Genomic DNA, 21,768 nt, shown 5'->3' on the forward strand with positions numbered 1-21,768 from the left:
AGAATGATTAGAGGAATTGAATTAAGCGTGAGAAAATGTGTAATTAATCCGACTTTGTATAAATAAAAGGAAAGAGTCTCGCGTAAGAATATGCTACAACTTATATTTCGAAATTAAATGTATCAGTAACAACCCAGCAGTAGGTTAACCTATTCAGGGCGTTTTTAAATGAATTTTTGCATGAAGTTGCGTAATAAAATACACACACACGCGCGCGCGCGTTAATTGTATAAAAACTCATCACATCGATGTCACCTCGCATTATAATCATGTAGTTATAGAGATGTCTGCCATTATGACACGTCAGAACTATTGTAGATAACATGTTACTATCAGCAACGTGCATCGCACGAGGAACGTAAAGTGTGTGATTATGATTTTTTTATCGAGCGAACAGACGAACATCTGACCCGTGTGAGATGATTGTCGGCGTCAAAGATGCAAACATCGTCGCCGAGAGTTTAAATGTCCCAAAACATTGATTCTCTATAGTTCACGTTCTATTTGTCAATGACAAATATTTATCGCCGACAAATACTCGCGATAGAACAATCCAGCATCGATCCAGAGGCAGAGACATGGATGAAATAATTTAGTCTTCCTAGAACTATATTTTAAAAACGAATATTATAAATTTTAAATAATAAAACTTTGGAAAAAATTAATGTTAAAATGTGAGAGAGAAAATTAAAATTGCACAAAATCGTGATATTGCTGAAGAAATTGAGAGGTATTCAAAACAAATTACGCTAGAAAGTCTAATAAAATATATTCGTGTATATTTAAAAAAAATATAATATTTTTTAATTATATGCATTGTTTACAAATTATATTTTCAATTTTAACATATTGTTATTAATTTTAATATATTTTTCTAAATGACATTCTAAATAACATATGTGATAAATCTGATGTTAAGCCGACAATTACAAAAATAGAATTTAAATCAGTGTACGAGTAAGCAAAAGAGGGAGGGAATCGTTCAGGCATTAGACTCATTCTTTCCTTATTATTCTTACTTAAAATAAAATTAAGTATACTTAAATTCAAAGCAAACCTCGGAAAAGGGAGAGAGGGAGGGGACGAGACAAGGAGCGTTATGGAGGCGTGGAAAATGCGGTCGAGGAGGAAGCGGATGCGAGCGTGGGTCGGCGAGATTTCGACAATCGTAAAAATCCGCGACGTCGCGAATATCGTCGCGTCGCGCTAGGTTTACGTAAGTTGGGGGCGTTATTGATCTAATCATGAAATTCGCATTCTTATGCGAGCAGATTATGAACGCGGCACGCGTTCTCTCTGGAGCAAAAAAGAAATAAGGAAGCAATTGCACAGTGGCGAGTTGTGCCTGCGATCGCGACTTCCATAGCTCGTTAATTCGATGAAGCATATACGTGCGGTAACGATCCTTCCGATCACATTTGGGAGACGAATTCGAACCAGGAGGATCCGGCGGCACCTTCAACATCCGGATACCGAAGCATCGCCGGACTCGCGCGGGTTTCGTGCGACCGTAGTTTTTCATCGCCGACGAAGCGACGCGCGGGGAGGGGAGAACCGCGAAGAGGAATCCGCGTCCACGCAGAGAGCGGAGTCGCGGGAGGAGGATCGATTTGGCTTTAACTGACAGTTCACGACGCAATTCGCAGCCGTCGCGGCGCGCACGCATGATATCGCGGCGAATAGTAGCGGCGGTGTAACAAGGCGTAACAAAGCGGCGGCATCCGCGAAAATATCGGCGGCGGCGGCGGCGATGAGTTGTCGCGGGGGAGCCAGCAGACGACCCGTTCCCCTTCCTTCTACCTGGCCACTGCTACCGCCCCAGGTTGCAGGTTGCAGGTTATGGCAAGACAAGCTCTGACGTACCTGGTATTGTTCTTTTTCTCGAGATCCCCGCCGGGGATCTCGACGTCCGGGGAGGCGGGTTTGGGCATGTCGGGTGTCGCCTCGTCGCCGCCGTTCTCGGGCTTCTTGCCCATCCAATTGGACACCTGATTCGTCAGACCGGAAAACATCTTGCGACGTACGTCGACGAGCTCGGCTAACGTCTGCTCCTCCCTGTCTCTCTCTCTTTCTCTCTCACTTCCTTCGACCGAACGACGACGTTTCACGCTTACGTACTCGCCGAAATCGGGCGCAACCGAAGCCCTCGCGGAACCGGAGTGACGACAGATACAAGAGCAGCTCGTCCGTCCTCGCGACAGCGCAGCCACGAACTGCGTAAGCGGCACGTGCACGCGGCAACTCGCGTCGCGCATCCGTCGCGACGTCAACGCCGGCCGGCCTTGCGCGGCCGACGCTTGAAACGGCGCCGACCATCGATTGCACGCGCCGCGCGCGCGCGTCGCGACGCGCGTCGCGACGCGCGCCGCCCGATTCTCCTCGTGCCGCCGCGCACGCAGAAATCGCGTTTTACGATGGGCGATGGCGCGATGAGATGATGCGCGAGACGTTTCTCCGGATAATGGATGCTCTAGATGATCGATTGTAATTTCACGATGGACCTGTTGGTCCGGAAACGGCGGATTAACGCGAGAAAGGCGGCAGAATTGATACGAGAGTCCGTCGCATGGAGTGACGTTGACAAAATTCTCATAGATTCGAAAATCTGTCGATCTAACGCCGGAGATTGATTGCGGAAGTCATGCGGCGATCTGTCGTATTACGCGTTTATTGCAATCGTCGTGTGTTCTTTTCGTGTATTTTCCCTGAGTAATAATGGAAATACGTAGCGTCTGCAGGCCTGTCCTTTTTAATTCAACTTTTCACGCGGTTCAACTTCCCTTTTTTTTCTTCTTTTCACGTTGGACAGAGAAAGAAAGAAAGATAAATTGTGCGAGAAGTTTAGCTATAAATAGGACACAATATTGGTGGATGTATCTTACTTTTACTCTTATGAATAATATATTAAGAGTAGCTTGCTTTTTTTTAGAATACACGTGTATAAGAAAATAAGTTGCCTTTCCTTACGACGCGACGTATTTTAGTCATGATTTGTGATGTACTTCGAAAAAACGTAATCTGGGCTCAAAGTTCATGTTCTAAGGAAATTTAAATTGAATTTGTTATGAGGTGTTCAAGTTGAAAATTAAATCCCCTTTGGGGAGTTACACTGTGAAGATGTTAATAAATAACAACGACTTTCGATGCAATTTCGCAATATCTTCTGTGAATATCTTTCAAATAAAAAAAAAAACGCGGATAAAATAACATATATTTGAGCAATAGCAAGATTATCAATAAAAGCAGATATATTTTCATTTTAATACGATGAGTAATAAATCTTTATTGTCTGGCTTACGGTAGCTCGAATTTCACGATACACTTAATTAATGCAAAAATTAATAAAATTTAATAATCAAAAACAGAATTCAATAATACGAATATACAAATTTGTAAACGTAATAAAAATTAAAATCTCGTAAATTTCTTTTTGTAATTCTCTCTTGATCCCTGTAACATGCCTGTCGAGTAATGACATGTCGACATCGTTACAGACGCGTGATAAAAGCCATTAATCATACGAGATGTCTTTCTTTGATCCTCCGATCGGCGACGTGAAATAACACGAGTTTGTGTGCTCAGCATTCGGCGAGACGTTGACGTATATTATTTCCGTTATTGAAGCGCGACGTTGGGTCTCACGCCTTAAAAGTCACAGGTAAATGCTGTTTTACTCTGCGATAACTTACCATTATCTCCGTAACACCTGCACAATCGAATGTCAAATGTTTTTACCTCCCGGCAATTAAGTATGTCACGCTGGATCTCGCGTCTCGAGTGCGGTCAATCGTTACATTAATTACACAACGCAGGTTGACATGAAAAATATCTGCAGTTTTATTTTCGGAGCGAGGCAGTTATACAACAATATTAATTAAAATGTTACGATATTGACACATATAACATTTTATTTGCTCGTCCGCTCCTCGCCGTTCAACGTCGATATGTCATGCTGACGCACCGTGAGGTATCGTTACGTCTCGAGGTAGAAATACAATAGTACAATCGTGTTATCGATGAACGATGCATCAAGTCCGCGCATCGTTTTGTCGCACAGCATCCGAACTGAATTATGTTACGTCATGCGTCATCACATATCACAGTTTGGCACCAAGGAAGTCATTCGACCTTACGTAAAATTCGTTAAGCTCCTTTCGATCAATCCTATACGGAGTACATCTAATAATAGATGTTACGAAGACATTTGGAAAATCGTCAAATGTAAATCGGATTTTTATGGTTCAATAGGCGATATTAGTTGAATTAAAGAATACTTGCTGGCAATCCGATCGCGGATAAATCGAACATAATTGTACAATATTTTGAAAGTTTGCTCTCCAAATCGGAATTAGTATAACATTTACTGAATGACAGTTTGATTTCAGTGTTATACTTGCATGTATCAATGATAGATGCACTGTTTTTTAGTTATAATGATTATGGTCTTACTGACCTTAATCGAAATCTTAATCATTGATGACCACAGTTATAAGTATAGCACTGCAAATCGGTAAGATTTCACTAATTCACATTTAAAGAGTGAGCTAGATATAATGTAACTTACAGAGTGTTTATGCAAATTTTGTAAAAATTTTGTAAAATTTCCTCAGAATTGCTGGATTTTTCAGGAACTTTAATCACAATTTCAGGTAATTAATTTACGATTAAACAATTTTTCAGATAATTTAATTTACGATTTAACAATTTTTTAATGCAGCTTTGAAATATATTTATTTTATTTATATCTTTTAATGTTCTTTAATCACACAATAAAAAAAGCTGCTTAAGTTTTGAAATTAAATTAGACAAAGTATTAAAAAGAAATAAGAGAAAAAAGAGAGATAGAATTTAAAAATAAAATTTTAAAAGTTCTTGTCTGAATATCAATAAAAATTCCTCATTTTGAAGGATATAAAATTAATTTCCTGAAAATTCCAAATTTTCCTAGTTTTTCTCAACAATAAACACTCTGAAAACTTAATACATATGTATATTATCGATCTAATTTTCTCATTGTCATTAAGACATTGATCGAATACGTTAAAAGTCACTAGACTTCTCGTCCTTGAATGATAACATAAACATTTCGTACACGAAATAGCGAAGAATTAAATATTTTTCTTTGTTTCCTAGGAATGTATATCTATATCTATGTATAATTATCGTCAGTGAGCTGCATCTGACGAGATCGCTTTTGTTGTCTCCAAAGCTGCTTGCTGGCGTTGATACCTGAAACAATTATTAATTAAAATAAAATTAAAACTCTCAGCGAGAGAAAGTAGCTAGAAGCAGATTCGCGATATCAACGGTATAAATTATGCAAACAGCTGTGAGCAAAACAGGATAAAATGCTGACAAACTCGCTCAATTCTTGCGACAGCGTTAAAAGAATTCTGCATAAACAAAATTCTTATAACCGTAAGCTCGTTTCTACATTACAGAAAAATAAAAATACAATAGCGCAATAAGGAAATAATATTTGTAAGATGCAGAAACAAAAATATGTTATGATCTTACGATCGATCTTATGATACGACGATATGTATCGATATAATTACCTGATGGCTCTCGATATTTGATATAAGGCCGTAAACGCGACGAAAAGGTTCACGCTAAAGAGGTTCCAATTTTTCGGGGTGATGGCTAAGGAATACCTGGTCCAGATCAATCCCGTGATGCCCAAGGCACCAGATTGGCTGATGGAGATTTTGTTCGCTGGCCTTTGCAAGTCACCAAGGCCAGCGAGTACGAGACCCTAAAGAAGTAGAAAAAATAATGTACCATTTATGATCAGCCTTATCTTTCTGTTCTACGTCACGTACCCGCGCTCGTATATTTGTGTACACCTTGAAAAAAAATCGACGAATCTCATTATTACGCGGCACGTTCGCTTGAACTTTGAACATACTTTTCTTACTTTTATTTATTTATTTATTTTTTGTAGACATATATACGTAAATAAAAAAATATTTCCGTTGTAAAATCACTGTCTAGATATAAATAGCGGAACGATAATCAAATAAATCGTTCCGCTTTTCGTAATATATGTCACAAGATTTATATTTATATCATTTATTTATATTTATGTCGCTTTCGCGTTTATAGTGCGACATATAAAATGTCAGATGTCGTTACAGCAAAGTGCTTGATAATCGGATTTCAAACGTAGAAATATTTTTAAAAAGATAAAATGTATGTGTTTATTTGCCGTATATCCATTAAATTGCAACAAATGATTACAGCACGAATCAACACGCGTTTGAAGTATTCTTGTAACGTATCTGTTCTGCCAACATGCATTACGCAGCAATAAAGTTGAATTGCCTTGAAATAAAATCGGATATTTACATGCAAAAGCTATTATTCAATCACATGATACAATATTTTATTTACACTTTTGAAAAAGAATAAAAAAAGGAACTAGGCAAGTAACAGTAAATCGTATTTTAAAGCTGAAAAGAAAGAGTTTTTAATTTAGAAGATATTTATTATGGAAATCTATGTACTGCGTTTATATAACGCTGTTTGAGTGCATTGAATCTTTTCCATTCGTTTACTGTTTGATTAGCTTCAGACTCACTATCAGAATCACGACACGGGTCAACAATATTGACATGGAAAGAATAGAAAACATTATTACTCACCCATTTGAAGGCCGGTGCCCAGAAGAAAATGGTCTGTGGACCTAAAAAAGACAGTTTACAATCAATATAAATTACGTAGGAATACTTTATTGCGAGGCAAGGCTTCGTGTCTCTACTAAATCTGCATTCAATTTGTTTTTCGTTCAACTATCTTTCACACAATTTTTTCAGAACGTTCAATTAACATGAATGGAAAATTCGTAATGTCGAAAGACATGCACGGAAAATCGGTTTTGCTGCAATATTTAAAATTTTAATTGAATACGGATCTGAAAATTATTTTGTTGGATTATCAAAATAATTATGAAGGACGCTCAATCAAAGCATGATCAGCAATGTTCTAAAAAGTTTTGACATTTTAACAACTAGTTTGAATGTCCTACATAATTATTTTGATAATCTAATAAAATTATTTTTAGATCTGTGTGAGAAGTTACTTGTGACAAGATACTTCAGCAAAAGCGTTCATATATATATATATATTAGTTTTTGCAATAGAAAAAAAAGCAAGAAGAGCGAGCTTTAAGATTCAATTCCACCGCAATCAAACGCTAGTACGATTAAATTGATGCGTTCCCGTACGCGTATACCCTTGACTCTGTTCGCTCCATTTATTCGAGCTTCCGCTCTGATAGCTTAAGCAAATTTGTCAGAGTAACTTTGACACAGACACGAAGTCATGCGGCCTCGTTTCCATCCATTACAATTCGGTGAAGGTGCAACCGCCTTGTCTGACTTGGCAGCTACGTGAAGAATGTTGGTAGAAAATAGGACAATCTGATAGAAGTTGCAAAATAAATAAATACTGATATTCTCGCGATTATCGGATTCAAAATTTTCTGTCTAAATTTTGTTACGTACTGCTTTGTACTATACTACATCGAATATTATTCGGCTTTAAAATACAGTTTTAAAGCTAGAAACATAGGATGGTCTTGTGTTAAAGGGCTACATATGTACATACATAATGGATTTTAAAAATTGAAGAGAAAAAGACAAAAACTCGAGAATTATAATCGATTCTGGAATCAATGATTCAATGTAAGTATGAAAAAAATTTATGTCATTGATAATTTTGCCTAAATCATTAAAAACATTTTTTTCTCTCAAAATAATGTTTTAAGAAACAGTAATTAATATATCTCAAAAACCAAATAACCGGTCAAACTTAAATTTTGCACAGATATTTTTTATATAATTATTTATTTTTGTTATTCCGCATGATGAATATTATAAGTGCCATGTTTCCAATTTTAAGACTTTGTATAATAAAAATTAGAGAAATCATAGATAAAAATATACACTTTTTATATAGATATATAGAATAATTTTATAATTAAAATTAATTTTTTGAAAAAAAGTTCTCAAAGTATATTCTAATTTTCTTTAGTGTATATAACCTCTTAATGTACAATTTAATTGTAGATGATATGAGTAGTAATTATAAGATTACGTATTATTGATGCGCTAATTTTATAAATCCAGAAAAAAGTTAACGTGATATCGGACTACAGTCACGCGAGTCTCCGCGTGATGAGATAAATTCGAGATAAATTCAATACTATTTCTTTAACCACTGATAAACATAATTTTTTTTTTTTATTATGAACGATTTCGGATATCTTTACTTATCATGCTTTAAATATTAACATGCCTAGTAATAAATACGCGTAAATTTGTAATTTAAAATAATTTGTTTAAAGTTGTAAACATAAATTACTTTTCAGTAAAAACTCAAGATAAAAAATATTATTAATTAAATGAGTTTTGTGATTAGTAAATGAATGATATGAAAAATAAAAAGTAGAAAAGAAAAATAAGTCGCGACGTGAACAGTGAAGCAAGCAATATATTCATTAATCCGGAATGCAAATAGTACGTCGACTAATTTAAGAATGCGACCTCGAGGAGACTGCATTATAAAGAGCAGAGTGTTTGTTATTCGGCGTCGTTGGCAAGTTATCAAGTCTTACGATATCAATATGCGGAAAAAATGCTTGCGTCACTAGTTGATAAACTATGAGATAGAATTGTGATTAGAGACAATATTTCCGCATTGTACTAATTTATCATGACTGCGTAATCAATGAAGCATCAATGACGAAACTTGATAAAAATTAACCTGCAGTTAATTATTATTATTAATATTAAAAATACCAAAAATTACTTACAGTTAATGTATAAGTATTTAAATAAATAAAACTTAATGTACACATAAATAAATAAATAAAACTTGAAAATACCGCATGATTCAGAACGAAAAATCCGATGCAAAACAAATGATTTAAATCACCAAGCTCAGAAAAAAAAAGTATCATTTATCTAGAAAACTATGTCACATCCGACGCATCTCTCTCAGCCTGTCACGCACACACGCACGCTTATGGGCACGTGCCACCTGCCTGACGCGATCGACCGCTTTACTAACCAGCTGGATGTTTCCACAGAGGCTGCAGCTTCTCTGGTACGAATTTGCCGATGGCGCTCATCGAGTTCTTGTAGATTACCGACATGATCAGTGTTCGGAGGGGGCGGTTGTGGATTCGATAAATGACTCGGTGTATAATCGAAATTCGAACGCGATAGCGGAATAGCGGCAACTGGCAGCGGACAGACGATCACGGCATCCGCGCGCCGCGACCGAGAAATGCCAAGTGTGCGGATTGGTCGCGACAGACAGTTAGTTGCTCCCCTCGACCTTCTCGCCGCTCGCCGACATTCTTGCTAGTCCTTGCGGGTCACATGGACGGGAGTAATCGGAGTAGTGAGACTGCGTCGAAGATGGACGCGAGTACACGCGCCAGACTTGAAATATTTTCTAGCTATCGCGGCCGCAACGCGACGCTACTCTGAAAATGACGGGGGTGGGACACGGAGATGGCTGACCTCACGTGTAAATATAGATAACGGATCGATGGAAAACTTGTGCATACACAAACTTTTATTAAGAACTACAAATTTGGAAGAAATTATATACTTTTATTTTTTCCTAAGTTCCTTTAAAATTTTGAAATGTAAATGTAGTTTTCATGATAATATATGTGGCCAAATAAGCTCAAATTTAAAAGTCTAAAATAAAAAATTTTTAATTGTAGGAATTGTAAAATCTTATAAATTTTATTATCACGAAACAAATAAAATTTCTGTAAATTTTAAATTGAAAAAAGTTTTTACGATTAAATTAAAATTTTTAAATATTAAATATTTTATTCATGTTTAATTTAAAATTTAGATTATAAGTTAAAATGTTACGATAAGATAGAAAGTTATTAAAAAGATAGGAAATGATAAGATAGAAAGTATATACTTCACATCGTACATTGTAGATTTTCATCATATAATTGATTTATTTCGATGAAAAGACTTTTTCTATAATTGCTAATTTCATAGATAATAAATATTAAATAAAATCGCGTTAAAAATGTAGAACAAGAAAAGTATGCAGAAGAATTTTTAAAACATAAATGACTTTTTTAAATGAATGGCTAAATTTCATTGTATATGTATAATCTGTACATATACATGTATTTAACTGTTATATAAAAGTATTTCACTAAACGACCTTACAGAAGTGTGTTTGCTGACATTGGCCGAGAGTCCTAACTCGGATGCTTGCCAAGTCTTCATCTTTCTTACACTTAAATTAAATCATTCAGATTAAATTTTCTATTAATAAAATAGGTGCGTTTATTCCGTAACCTACCATTTTGTTTTTGTAAATGATTACATAGCTCTAAGATAGAAAAATAATAATCTAAATAACTTAATACTAAATAATATATATCATACAAATTGACGTAGCAAAGAAGGATTGCATATAAAAAAGAACATTGTTGTGTATGTACACAATTTTTATTTATATTTACATATATTCATAACAGCGTAATCAACATGTAGCATGAGAATAAGGTACATATAAAATACAAATTAAAAATTGAGTTTGATTGACATTAGAATGTAAATTATACAATATATACGCATCGGCCAATTTTCTAATTGTGTTGTTTCTTGTTGGCTTACGCTTACATATATTTCGTCAAACTAAAGACAGATTTGTATCTAATCATTTATCAAAATAAGAAAAATAAAATATCTTGACGATATATTACAATTTGTTGTTAATCAATATAAGACTTGAGAATAAAATAAACTTTTTAAGAAATTTGATAAATATAATTATTATGACGTATGCAAAATGTTCAAAGACAGATGTTAGATACAATCTGATTATAATATACAGAAAGATATATATATATAAATGCATTACAGTCTGTATATACATATAGGATTCTTAGATATAGTTACTGTCTTCTAGATTCATGTAAAAAGTAGAAAAATATGAGATCAACTAAAATTCGACTTTCTGTTAGTGCGACAATGCGGCAAGATCAAGAGACTCGACGACGTTTCACTTCACGACGCTAACAGAGAGTCAAAGGAGTCGAAAAATTGGATTATACAAAAAAGGAGTAAAATAATGGAATCCATACAAAAAGATCTTATACATAGCTAAGAATGTGATTTCTTATATAACTATGGAACGCGCGATTTGGTGTTCGCTTTAAATCTTTCTCGACTGTTATGTTTCGAGCATTAAAATAAACACAATTAAGTAGAATAAGTGGAGCAAAGTGTTAATCACAATAGAGCTTTGATGTTTAAAGACGTGATTTAGTATCACACGCACATCTTTAAAGTAGATATATAAAATTTTGTGATTTTTTTACATATGTCTTTGCTCCATTATTTTATCATAAATCTTACTTATGTTTTTTATAAGGCACATGAATTATATGTAATTACAATTTACAATTTTTTCTACAATCAAAAATTATTACGTAGGATTACGTAATATTGTTACATTGATGTTGTATATATGTATTGTATGCACATACATGCATGGCAACCATTTGACTGGATGGATACAGTATAATTCATGAACTGTCATGCTCATCAGTCTTAGTTTTTCATTTTTTAACACAACACTGGTATAAAAAACAATATATCTATAAAGTATTATACTATAAAGGATTATTCATTCAAGTAATATTTCTAGTTATTATACAGAAGCATACATGATCACAATTGAATAATCCTCCTCCAGTATTTCCATACATATTTATGATACATTTTTTCATACTCGGAAGAAACAATTTTATTATAGCTAGTATCTAAAAATTTAGCTAGATACAGCTCAGAAGAACATATTTTAATTTTTAACTATCAAAATAATTAAGTATGTAAAAAGTTGAAGCTTGATGATACTGCTGCAAGAGTTTTGACATTCTAGCAACCAGCTTGTATACATACGTTTAATGTAAATTTTTTAATGTTTTCAACATAATTATTTTCAGTTCTGTATTTTAGAAAAATTGTTCTTTCCGTGTAATTAATATCAATATTATGTTTACTTTTAAAATTATAAATGAAATATAGTTACTGGCGTTAACTAAGAAGTGCGATAATTTTGATTATATATGTATAAGAAAAAAAAACAAATTGATGTGTAATGTATGATACATAATACATCAAATTAAATTTTTCTATTAATTTTTTCATTTTATAATTTTTTAGGGAGATTTATTTAAAAATTAAATATTATGTATTATTATTGCGTTATACGTGTTAAAATAATAATTATTTGTTTGATATCAATATATATAAAAATTATTAAAGTTTCTCTTAAAATAAGTAAATAACTACATAATTTTCTTCCATTGATAATTAAAAGTATTCTGCAAATAATCTATATACACAAAATTATTTCAATTTCGAAAAATGCATAACACAAAATGGATAATCACAATACTTGATTAAACTAACATTTTCCGAGATATACGCACCTAGTAGCATCATTTATAAATGATTAGTTAAATGCAAGAGTATAGAAATGTACTTGTAATACAAGCACATTTTTGGCAGCTTAAAATATACATGTAGGATTTACAGATGGCACAAATACATACAGTTTGTTATAGAAAAATGAATGATTACTTCAGAGATCAGTTTTCACTCTTATCAATTATTGCCTGATAAATGTTTCTCGGGTTTCTCCATAATGTTTTTTCAATAATGGTTTCAGCACCAAACAGAATGTTTTTTATGAAATTACTGACATTTAAAAGTAAAAAAATTTAAGATGACAATATGAGTAATCGAACATACAATCTTGAGTGACAAACTGTATACGTATACAATTCAGCTATTTCTTTATAATATACTGTAATGGTACCTTTGTTCATATATATATAATAAAAAACTGTATTTCAAAAACTGTAAGAAAAATGTAAGTAAAAATCAGTTTTACGTAAATAGTAAATTGACATTAACTTCTCCTTAAATGCAAGTGGCAGTAAAGAATATTGCTATTAATAGATATATACTTTTCATTAATATTAGCTTGAGCACATGTGTGGCAATATATCGTAAAACATGTCTCCTAATATAATTAATTCTACATCAATTAAATCTACATCATTATACAATTGTATATCAAGCCTCTCTATTCAATAGAAATAAGGCTTTACATGTCGACGAATAATATTATATATTGATATATAATTTCGCCTTTCAATTTTCTATTAATGACATATTCGTCTTATATTGCAATATTTGCAATGTAATATGATATTCTAAATTAATTTTATAATTAGCCTATGTTCGAGATAGAATCATCATAACCAATTAGTTTAAATATATTGACAGATCCGTACATGTCAACCATAACATATTTAGTGAAATCTGGAGAGATACATACTTTTGGATCACGACTCGGTGGTAATTCGATAACCGCTAATAATTCTGGCACTTCAAGATCTTTGCCTATTTTATTTTGCCAATATTTAGTTTTACTGTTGACACTATTTGTAACGGCTCCATTCGATGTTTCATCTTGTAGATTACCGATGTCTATGCTTCGGCTGTTAGATATTTGTAGGTTGCCAAAATCATTTGTACTGAACGAAGGAGTGCTTGTACTGCGGCTAATGCCCATCCGACTTCTTCGCATATTCTTTGTGTTTGTTCTCGTGTTTTTTGCTAGAGTAACATTCCACCAAATTATTTCATCGCTTGTCAATGACAATAAAATTGGAACGCCTATGGTAGCTGGAGCCCAACACAATTGCATAATGGAATTCGAATGGAAAATTAATCGAGTGATTTCCGATTTCTTCTGTATATCGATAATCTGACAACAAAAAACAGACGATATTACATTTGTGCTGTATAATTCACAATTTAATTAATTATGAAATCAAAAGACTTACAGAAATTTGTCCTGATTCAAAGCCAACGGCAATATATTGTTCATTCTTTGAAATATCACAATAAGTTGTCTTTTGCGCAAAAATATGCGTTAAATGTTTGTTAATTTTTATACTCATCGCTTCCTCTGACTTGTAGGACATGCATAATAAAGTTAAACTGTACGATTCATTTAAAATCGCTAAGTAATTTTGATTGTAACTTAAACAGCTGAATGAAATATGTAAAGGCGAATTAGACAGGTTTAATTGGCTTATCAGTTGCCAAGGAAAGTTAATATGCCATATTGTTATTATGCCAGTTTGCGTTACTGTTATGGCATAATTGTCATTTATGATGTGAACGTCTTTAATGGCTGTTTTAGTATCGATTTTGAATACTTTAGTATCTATTCTTGAGTTCGAGTGCCATATTTGTTGCCATACCTGTTGACATATTAAAAAAAAAACATTTACATTTGTTAAGTATTTATAAGGTTTAAGTATATACGCAGAACATTGTTTCATTATAGAGAAGCAAAAGAAATTTCAATAAAACAAACTATAGTCTACATTTCATAGCTATAGTCTTATAATAATCATCCATGTCTTATAATTAAAATTATAAATAAAATAAAAAAGTAAAATCTGCGTTTATAGTAATAGGAAAAAATAAAATAAAAATTACGTAATTTGATATACACACCTTCAACATATTGTCTTTCCATTTGCAGAATACCATGTCACAATTATGCAGATTGACCATTTTCACAAATTGGATTTGTTCAATGTCAAGATAAAGGTCTCCAGTTGTTGTGTCAAACAATTGAATTCGTTGATTATCCGTAACACATACCACCTTGTTTCCATTGGCGGATAGTTGCAAATTCAATATCTTTCCTTCTATAAATTCAGTTTCTGTTGTTATATCTTCTCCCTTTGATACTATAATTTTTTTTGAAGGACTCTCTTTGACTACAATATCCATTTTGTCATCAGAATTAACAACTGCGTCAAATAAACATTTCTTCGGTAATTCATTTGATCCTCGTACTGGAAGTTTCCATCTATATAATATTCCTTGTCCATTTCCACATATAATATGATAACCTTCGTCTGTCAACCAAACAGAATCCAAACATACGACACGACTTTTGTAAGTCGCGATCGGTTGATATCCAGAATAGGTATCCCATACATTTATAAAACCCGCAGAATCAGCCAATATTATGTATTCACCGTCGTATGTAATAGTCGCACATACATAAGTCACTGTATCATCATCGACATACGCTTTCGTCTGCTTGATGAAATTGTACGCACAAACCTCATCCCATCCCCATTTTACGTACATAGCTTCCTTCTTAGTAATGACCATCAATGAATTGTCACGGTTGGGTATATGATGAAAGAAGATGATTTTTTCAGCTGTAGATTTCAATTGTAGATTATAACAGGTGAGATAGCGATAAGTAGTGTAGTCTTTTCCACAATTTGCGTACGTGACAAAAGCACCCTTTAACTCGTCCATTACGTGTAGTAAAGAAGCATTCGCCGTAAAGGCGATTTTCGGAATGCACTGATGTTTCCCTCTCAAGGTGAATACTATTTTTCCATATCGATCCCATATCTGAATCGTTGTTTTGTCAGTGCATGCAACGATATATTTGTCTTCGTAACCAAAAGCCATATCATTTATAATCTCATTTTCCACCCAGAATTTTGCTAAGCTGTCATCCTGACCATCCAAGTTTGTAAAAAAGGAAGAATAACATGTTTGTTTTTGTCGTGGGCTATCAACGTGCATGTAATACTGATCAAATATCTCATTGTCCTCATTTGTAATCAGAGAGAATAACTTGATTATACCGTCATTGCTTAAGGATAAGAAACAATCACCATCCGTAGATACAACAATTTTTTTAATAGAACAATCTTCTTTGTGACCATTAAAGATTTTATGCTGCTTGCGTACAGAATCCCACAGAATTATTTTACCCGATGTATTTCCAGTTAAGATAAAGTCAGGATCATTTGCGAAGGATGATGTACAAACGTTCATTGATATTTCGTCAGTCAATGGCATCAATGGTGTTATATGATGCCGACTTTTCTCATGAGATAGGTACAAGTACTTTTGTCTTTGTACAGCTAGAATTTTCGCGGTTTGCGCGATGTAGCCTTCATGTGGGTAACTCATTGCGATTTGAATAATATCTAAGCATTTTTTATGTTTATGTTCTACTATAACGCTTGCATGTTTTTGAAGAAATCTTTCTATATCAGAGACCATCCTCTCAAACTCGTCTTTATCTAACGTGATGTAGTTTCTGTACTTTCTGAGATCTAGCAGTACATCATTCAAACCCGCATGTATTAATTTAGCTTGAATGAAATCTAAATTTAAATAAAGAAGCCGAAATCCCTCGAACAATTGTCCTTGCTCCAAATGATAACCAATATACGAGTAAATATAATTGTCATCCGGCAGTTTTGAAAAATCATTTTTGCAATATTTGCGATACTCTGTAATAATAGACTTGTGCATCTGATTCAATTTGGCGTGAGTTCGTTTTCTAAGATGGCATAGCAGCAAATCATGCACACCATAAATATAAGTTTTCAAATCCTTGTTCCACTTTTTGGCTACAAGTGATTTATGGCACAAATCCAACATCAGTTCTTCAACTTGATATATACTTTGTCCCCAAAAAATTTCTAGAGTCTAAAACAATTTAAAAATTTTATAACATCAAAGACATATATGTACGTAAAAGATTGTGCAATTTAAGATTAAATTTTCTAATACATACCTTTGGAGTTATATTAACATCTTCACGAAAAATAGCTAAGCTCTCGTAACGTTCTCTCAAGTCTGGTCTTAACTGTTCAATACATATATCAAAAATAGTTTCTTGTGTTTCTAGAAATTTCTTCATTACTCTGTAACACACGATACAATAATAAGTAACGTAATTTTAATGATAAATGCATTTAGAAATTATAAAATATAGTCCATACGTATTTGTTGCATCTTTTTTCCTTAAAGAGTCTAAGTAATATCTCCATCTATCAGTATGTATACGCATGTCGTCTTTAAATTCTGCAAATTGCCCAGCAAACAAATCTATAAGCATCGGCATTCCTTTACAGTCTTCATGTATTCTTTTTGCTTCTATAGGTAAATCGTTCACATCCATTTCCAAATTTTTGGCAAATAAGCCTAATGTCTCTGCTTCCGTAAATCCATCTCTCATCTGAAAGTAACACATTATTTTTCTGTTATAATATATGTATATATCAATGTATAATAATTGTAAATATAATAAAGATTATTACCTCTATTATGATAGGTTTCTTATGAGATACAACCTCAATATCAGCAGTAAGAACTATAGTTTTACATTTGAAATCAAAAGTATCAATAATTTTTTTATCATAAACATTATCTAGAATCAATAAAGCTTTGCAGTTTTCTTGTCTACTAAAATAATATTTCAAATATTGGATGAGAGAATCTTTTTCCAATGGAGTAATCGATTCTGGTTGGAAATTCCTTACATTATAGTAGAGTGCGTTTAAATGAATTAATATTTCTTCATCAATTAAAGTTTTAGAACTAAAATTAATCCAGTAGATCTTATTCTAAAAAAAAAAAAAATACTTTTATGCAAAAATATAATACATATATATAATACTATACGGCTACGATATAATTAATAAAAAATATCATACAGAAAATAAATCTTTTACTAATTTTGCATCCTTCAGAGTACTGCCAACTAGACTTGTTTTTCCAAATCCTTTCATGCCATGTAACGCAATGTATCCTGCTGGAATTAATTGTTGTAAAGCTATCTTTAACTGTTCAACCTGCAAAAATGCATTATATAATTAATAATCTTTATTTTATATAACAGAATATTTCATATATTTATATTATTTATTTTATATATGTATATATATGCAAAACAATGGCGAATTTTGGCACTTTACAGTCGCTAGGCAACGTGATATTTGCAGATTGTTAATAACAAGATTCTAAGTGTATGCCTAGTATGCTTAATGAAAAATCCGCCACTAGTGCATTAAGTACAAAAATATATGATGAAGAACAGTGATAAAGTCTATGTAAACTTACACAATATATGTTTCCATACGTATGCACAAAAAGGAACAGTTAAACAAAATAAGAATTAAATTGTCTATTATAACGAATTATGTCTAATTTTCACTTGTTATTGAATTATATCTACGTGACACAGGATTAAATATGTTACCGAAATTTTTTAAGGACAAAAGCTTTCATTGTCTATGATTATTGAAAAAGTATTATTAAAGATCATATCACATTTATAGCAATAAAAATATGTATTGTAATGAGAAATGCGTATTACAGAAATATCAGATAATCAATATACCTTTTTATATAGTTCATAATTTTATCTTATCATTGGGACAACTACGATCGAGAGATAAAGTTGGAGTGACTCACATATCTTAATATTTTATGAGTTTATTACAATGTAGAATACCTTTTCTTCTCTCGTAACTGTCAATGGAGAAAGAGGTGGGACGTTAAGAGGCTCAGCGCAATAATCTATTTCTTCGTTGGTTTCTATTTCAGAATTGTCTAACAATTTATCTATATCATCGCTAAGCCATTCGTAGTGATGTTTTAACGATCGATGAAAGACATCAAAAGCTCGTGTTCCACATCTTAAAAATGTTAACACAAACACTTAATGAAATCAGTTTCGTGTAAGCTGCATCGTTAAATAAAAATGCAAATTATAAAAATGATTTGTGAGATAATTGAAGATGTTTCTTACAAAAACCAAATAGGTCCAAAAAAAAGTTAAATTTTCAGGAAACAAAAAAGTTCTCATTTTTAAATCATTTATTCTGTAAAATTCACGGCTCAGCACGAATTGTATATTTCAGTCAATTTTCAGCTTGATGCTTTTTGCTTACCTCTTCACTACTCCGCGCGCATTTTGATTGCCGATTGATACTCGAAAAGTGCGCGATGGTGACGTAAAGGGAATAACGCTAGCCGAAAATTGGCTGAAATGTGCAGTTGTAGGTTTTGATTAATATTTTGAGGATCTATAATATTTAAAAGAGAAAAAAAATAAAGGAGCTTTAGACTCGTTTGCTTCTTGCGGAAATTTTATATTTATTACCTATTTAGTCTTATATTTTCCGTTTTCTATTTGATTCTTGTCGGAATAAAAATATTCACGATGTAATGCTACTGTCTAGATCGATATCATAATTCACATTTTTTTTCTTTTTTTTTTTAAATTTGTTCGGCTTTTGTAGGAAACCTTTCAATTGATATTACCATTAGTAAGTGCAATAACATTAAAATGAAAAAAAAAATGTGACATTTTATGCATAACATATGTGCAAATATAATAAGAAATAAAAATACATACCGTGGTAATATATCTAACAAATTGCATGTTCTGTCTTCTTTAGTCAGTCCCATGTAAATACATTTTATATCCTCTTCTTTTAAGATATTCTCATCTCTTAAAGACTGTATAATGTTATTCTCTATATCTAAATCATCGATTATATTCTTCCTCAAACGAATGAGAATGTCTCTATGGGATTTTTCCATTTTTGTAATCAAAATGCAAAATCTTTTAAATGAAGTTACTACTTAATGCAGTTCTGAAATAAAATATCATATTGTCACATTTCAATAAATATCACGAGATAATTTTAATATTTAAAATTATATATATATATATATATATATAACTTAAAATTACTTAAGATAATGTAATTCAATCTTTTAAAATTTAAAACTAGAAAAGTCAGTATCATTAAAGTAAAAATAAAGTAATATATTATTTTATATATTTTGTTCATTAATATTTTAAAATTATGTTTCCGTGTTACTACATTGTATAAGATTTACTTCAGCAACAATAACGATATCTAATTTATTTGACAATAATCAATAACAATTCAATATTCGGACAAGCATTTGCGTTACAAACAAACAAAAGACCTAGTTATATAGATTTCATTTTAATTATCTTAATTTACGGGAAAATTGTTATTGCCCCATCTGTAGTGAGGACAATGCTTCAAAGTGTAGAATGTTCATGCGTATATAATACTTTTTTTAAGCTTATTTTAGTTACTGATAAAACACTTATCTTTGTATTTTTCATTCTTTGTTATATTGAGTTCCTCGAAAGGAATAAACAAGAGGAAGAAGAGAAAACTTAAGAATAAATTAAGAATGAATCGCAAAATGTTTATTCCTATTTGTGAAAAATTACATTGGAAAATATTAATGATGGTGGACTCTTGTTTCTACGCATTTTGCGTTATACATTTTCTTCAAAAAAAAAAAACTCGACTATTTTATTAAATATAATTTCCTCTATTTCTTTGAATTACTTTAAATTGTATTTTTAATTAAATGTTGCATTTTTTATTCATTTATTAACAATTACTGTCGAGACGAATTCAACGATGTTGAATGAGCATGAATTAAAGCTTAAATGTTATTTATTTTCCGCTTCTCTCTTCCTTTTCGTTTCTATTATGACTCTCAAAACAGTCTGTCAAACAGAAATAGCGATGAAGAAGGAGGAAAAAAACCCGAAAAATTGCGCCAAGGTCATAACTATCTCGGAGCAATATTACGAATATTGCGGATGCAGAAGCGAGTCAATGATCTCGTAAATGTCTCCGTCGCGATTCCGTCAGCCATGGAAGGACACGTAACGGCTTGTTTTTGGCTTACTGCGAATAATGAAAAAAAAAAGAAGAAAATCCTGTCCTTCCACAATTCTCCATGCATGAATCATATTCTTAAGAATATACGTATATACTTTTCTTCGTTTATTGCTTTTAATATTATTTTTGTATACTCGTATTGAATTACGACGCAATACTGCTCTTTCTCTATTTTCTTACCTTTTTTCTTTCTTCCTCTCACGTTTCTAGATTCGCCATTTTACTATCTTTGACTGATGATCATTCTCATCTTCTTTAGATAAAAGCATCAGCGTCCACTTCTTTCTTCCTGACCATTCTTCTTTCCTCGAACGCTACTGCTACTCCGTTTTTCCCAAGTTACTTCGTTAATTGCTCCGACGTAATGACTGATGCTCTATGGGATGAGTTCTTTGTTCGAAAAATCTAAGTAAGTCTGCCGTAAGAACAACGTTAACCGCACACCACAAGATTTGACAAGCGACTGAGGAACAGGTACCTCGCGTGCCCGATTTATATGCGACGTTGCCGATGTGGTTGCCGGCGCTATTGCCAAATCTCTCAAGACCATTTGCTCCGTTTGCTGGGAGTACGACACGCGTGATCGCTGTTCTTCCGCCGCCTATCGTTTCTAGAGAGAACAATGTCACACAAAGGCGCATAATAACTGCGACATTGTTGTTAGAAAATTTTCAAAGGACAGACGCTGGAAGCGTGCTCGCAGTAGGACGATTTTTCCCGTTTAATTTATAGAACTGCGGTCACGCGTTCCGCGCTCGTAAACAATAGTGTAGAGAAGCTGCGATCACTACAGTCAGCCAGTCAACATGGCGGTTAATGAATGGCAAGGCGGGAGAGAACGCGGCAGTGCTGCGCTCTGCTACTATGGGACAGAACGAATTAATCGAATCTCAACACACGAATAAGAAAATCAGTAAAGTTAGATTAGTAAGGAGATAGTTGCTCCATTATGCCTTGATATTACTAAATATATATATTTTTTTATTTAACGAGAATATACTTTCAAATGTTACTTTGAAGGACTGCAACATGACATATAAAATGACATGTATATACAATTTTAACTCTTTCATAAACTATATATATTGTATATTTGATATATATAGTTTATTATT

At 32.8% G+C, this 21,768-nt stretch overlaps 3 protein-coding genes and 1 long non-coding RNA gene across 11 annotated transcripts in view; 1 reads left to right on the top strand and 3 right to left on the bottom strand.

The window, feature by feature from the left end:
- The window catches only part of LOC105193156 (synapse-associated protein of 47 kDa), a 70,430-nt gene extending 68,199 nt beyond the window's left edge, over positions 1 to 2,231 (bottom strand). For 3 of the 4 annotated variants that reach the window (XM_011157508.3, XM_011157507.3, XM_026137383.2), the window contains exon 1: positions 1,864 to 2,230. In XM_011157508.3, coding sequence (XP_011155810.1) covers positions 1,864 to 2,012 — 149 coding nt within the window. In that variant the 5' untranslated portion in view covers positions 2,013 to 2,230. Of the gene's footprint in view, positions 1 to 1,863 lie in introns of all 4 variants that reach the window. The other variant, XM_026137382.2, reaches the window with a different exon arrangement.
- The window catches only part of LOC105193153, a 340,949-nt gene that overhangs the window by 53,283 nt on the left and 265,898 nt on the right, over positions 1 to 21,768 (top strand). The window lies entirely within an intron of this gene.
- On the bottom strand, positions 4,971 to 9,395 carry LOC105193155 (mitochondrial pyruvate carrier 4). Its single transcript, XM_011157506.3, has 4 exons — positions 9,073 to 9,395; positions 6,645 to 6,685; positions 5,559 to 5,755; positions 4,971 to 5,229 (listed from the first exon to the last, which is right to left on the bottom strand). Exons 1-4 carry the CDS (start codon positions 9,155 to 9,157, stop codon positions 5,166 to 5,168), a joined length of 387 nt encoding a protein of 128 aa, XP_011155808.1. The 5' UTR covers positions 9,158 to 9,395; the 3' UTR covers positions 4,971 to 5,165.
- Positions 10,478 to 21,464, bottom strand: LOC105193154 (apoptotic protease-activating factor 1). Of its 5 annotated transcripts, none has more exons than XM_026137375.2 (10): positions 20,834 to 21,464; positions 19,330 to 19,570; positions 18,424 to 18,607; positions 17,624 to 17,752; positions 17,228 to 17,533; positions 16,910 to 17,145; positions 16,702 to 16,831; positions 14,595 to 16,613; positions 13,913 to 14,335; positions 10,478 to 13,833 (listed from the first exon to the last, which is right to left on the bottom strand). In XM_026137375.2, the coding sequence occupies exons 2-10, from the start codon at positions 19,515 to 19,517 to the stop codon at positions 13,294 to 13,296; spliced, it is 4,155 nt and encodes a 1,384-aa protein (XP_025993160.2). In that variant the 5' UTR covers positions 19,518 to 19,570; positions 20,834 to 21,464; the 3' UTR covers positions 10,478 to 13,293. The 5 variants fall into 5 exon arrangements, with proteins under 5 accessions (XP_025993160.2, XP_011155807.2, XP_025993161.1 ...); XM_011157505.3 differs by having other exon boundaries at positions 17,624 to 17,761; XM_026137376.2 differs by lacking the exons at positions 18,424 to 18,607; positions 20,834 to 21,464 and having other exon boundaries at positions 17,624 to 17,761; positions 19,330 to 19,502.

The sequence above is a fragment of the Solenopsis invicta genome, chromosome 3, assembly GCF_016802725.1.
Source record: "Solenopsis invicta isolate M01_SB chromosome 3, UNIL_Sinv_3.0, whole genome shotgun sequence".
In the NCBI taxonomy this organism is placed as follows: Eukaryota; Metazoa; Arthropoda; class Insecta; order Hymenoptera; family Formicidae; genus Solenopsis; species Solenopsis invicta.